This window comes from Hyaloscypha bicolor (assembly GCF_002865645.1).
Source record: "Hyaloscypha bicolor E unplaced genomic scaffold K444scaffold_182, whole genome shotgun sequence".
Lineage (NCBI taxonomy): Eukaryota > Fungi > Ascomycota > Leotiomycetes > Helotiales > Hyaloscyphaceae > Hyaloscypha > Hyaloscypha bicolor.
Genome location: NW_020194684.1, coordinates 4434639 through 4435973, shown reverse-complemented (window position 1 = coordinate 4435973; position 1335 = coordinate 4434639). Strand labels below are relative to the sequence as shown.

General features: G+C 35.9%; 1 protein-coding gene across 1 annotated transcript; it reads right to left on the bottom strand.

The window, feature by feature from the left end:
- Positions 1-562: 562 nt before the first annotated feature.
- Positions 563-934, bottom strand: K444DRAFT_545625 (uncharacterized protein; the record flags this gene model as incomplete). Its single annotated transcript, XM_024876148.1, has 2 exons — positions 563-676; positions 707-934. Coding segments are annotated over 2 exons (342 nt in total), but the record flags the coding sequence as incomplete, so codon positions are not given.
- Between the last annotated feature and the right edge of the window lie 401 nt (positions 935-1335).

Below are 1335 nucleotides of genomic sequence, written 5' to 3'. Positions count from 1 at the left end.
ATTACTATTCCTTGCTATTACCCATAGTTCCTGGATTACTAGGACTTTAATATCCAATTCTATAGCTATTTGCAAGACGTTTTTAGTAGTAGTTCTATTATGATTCACATTAAATTATAGTACTTTAATATAGTTACTTATTAATAGTAATAGTAGGAATTATAGTAGCTTTAATAGCTAAGTACACTTCATATAGCTTAGAACTAGCTGAGTGAGTAGTACTTAAGTAATTAGAGTATTTAGTAGTTATGTGAGGGCATTTTTTACTCTTCTTCTTATAGATAGAGCAAAAATGGTTCTCAGTCACGTGACCCTCACTATATAGTAAGCACTTAGGTTCCTTTTTGCAAATAGAATCTAAGTGCCCGTACCCTGCGCACCTAGTGCACTATATAGTACTAGAAATAGTATGGTATTTTATTACTTTAGCAGAGATCCCGGCTATAAGAAGTCTATTTTTAATAGCTCTATTAGCTTGAATCTCGGTAGGGAATACTACTATTACTAAACCGGCTCGCTAGAGGCCTGAGTCTCTTTTCTCCTTAGAAGTAGCCTAATAGGGCTAGCTAATAGGCTCTAGTCCCTTATTAAAGGTCTTGATTTCTTCTAGGACTAAGTTCATTTCTTCGGGTATATTGAACTTACGAATAGGTAGACTATAGATAATAACTTTATACTAAGGTTCTCCTTTTTATATGCTTGTAACTAAGGGAAGTATTCCCTTTATAATAGCTTGATTTTGAACCAGAAAGTCAGAGTTGAATTCGGGAGTAGTATTAACTATAATATTATTCTTTGAGGAAAGAGAAATCATAGAGATTACTAGTCCCTTGATTTCCTTAGAGCAGAAAGTAGTATTAAGCGAATTGCGAGTTGAAATAGGAGAGAACGAGCTAGCCTGCTCTATATGAGCTAGTAGGAAGGTGCATTTCCTAGAGAGGGCTATAGATCTGGTATTACGAGTACCAGAACTACTAGTATTATATATACTGGGTGGTTTATTAGTGCCACGAGTACTACCGCTACTAGTAAGTATACTAGGGCCTTTTCCTCCCTGATTTTTAGACTTAGTGTATGATACTAAAGTCCAGTTCTTTTCCGAGTATGATTCCGAGTATGTTTGTGGTTCTTGAGTAGTGATTTTAGCCCAAGTAGGCTTTTCGGAGGTAGTTTTAGCTTAAGTAGCTAGCTTGGCTTGAGTTCTTGACTGAATTTCGATCCGTTTAGTAGCATTTTCGAGGTTTGCTACCTATAAAGCTAGTAAAGTACTAGTATAGCGGATATGGCCGAATTCTGTGTATTCCCTGAAGATTTCTACTAAATCTAGTAGTCGAG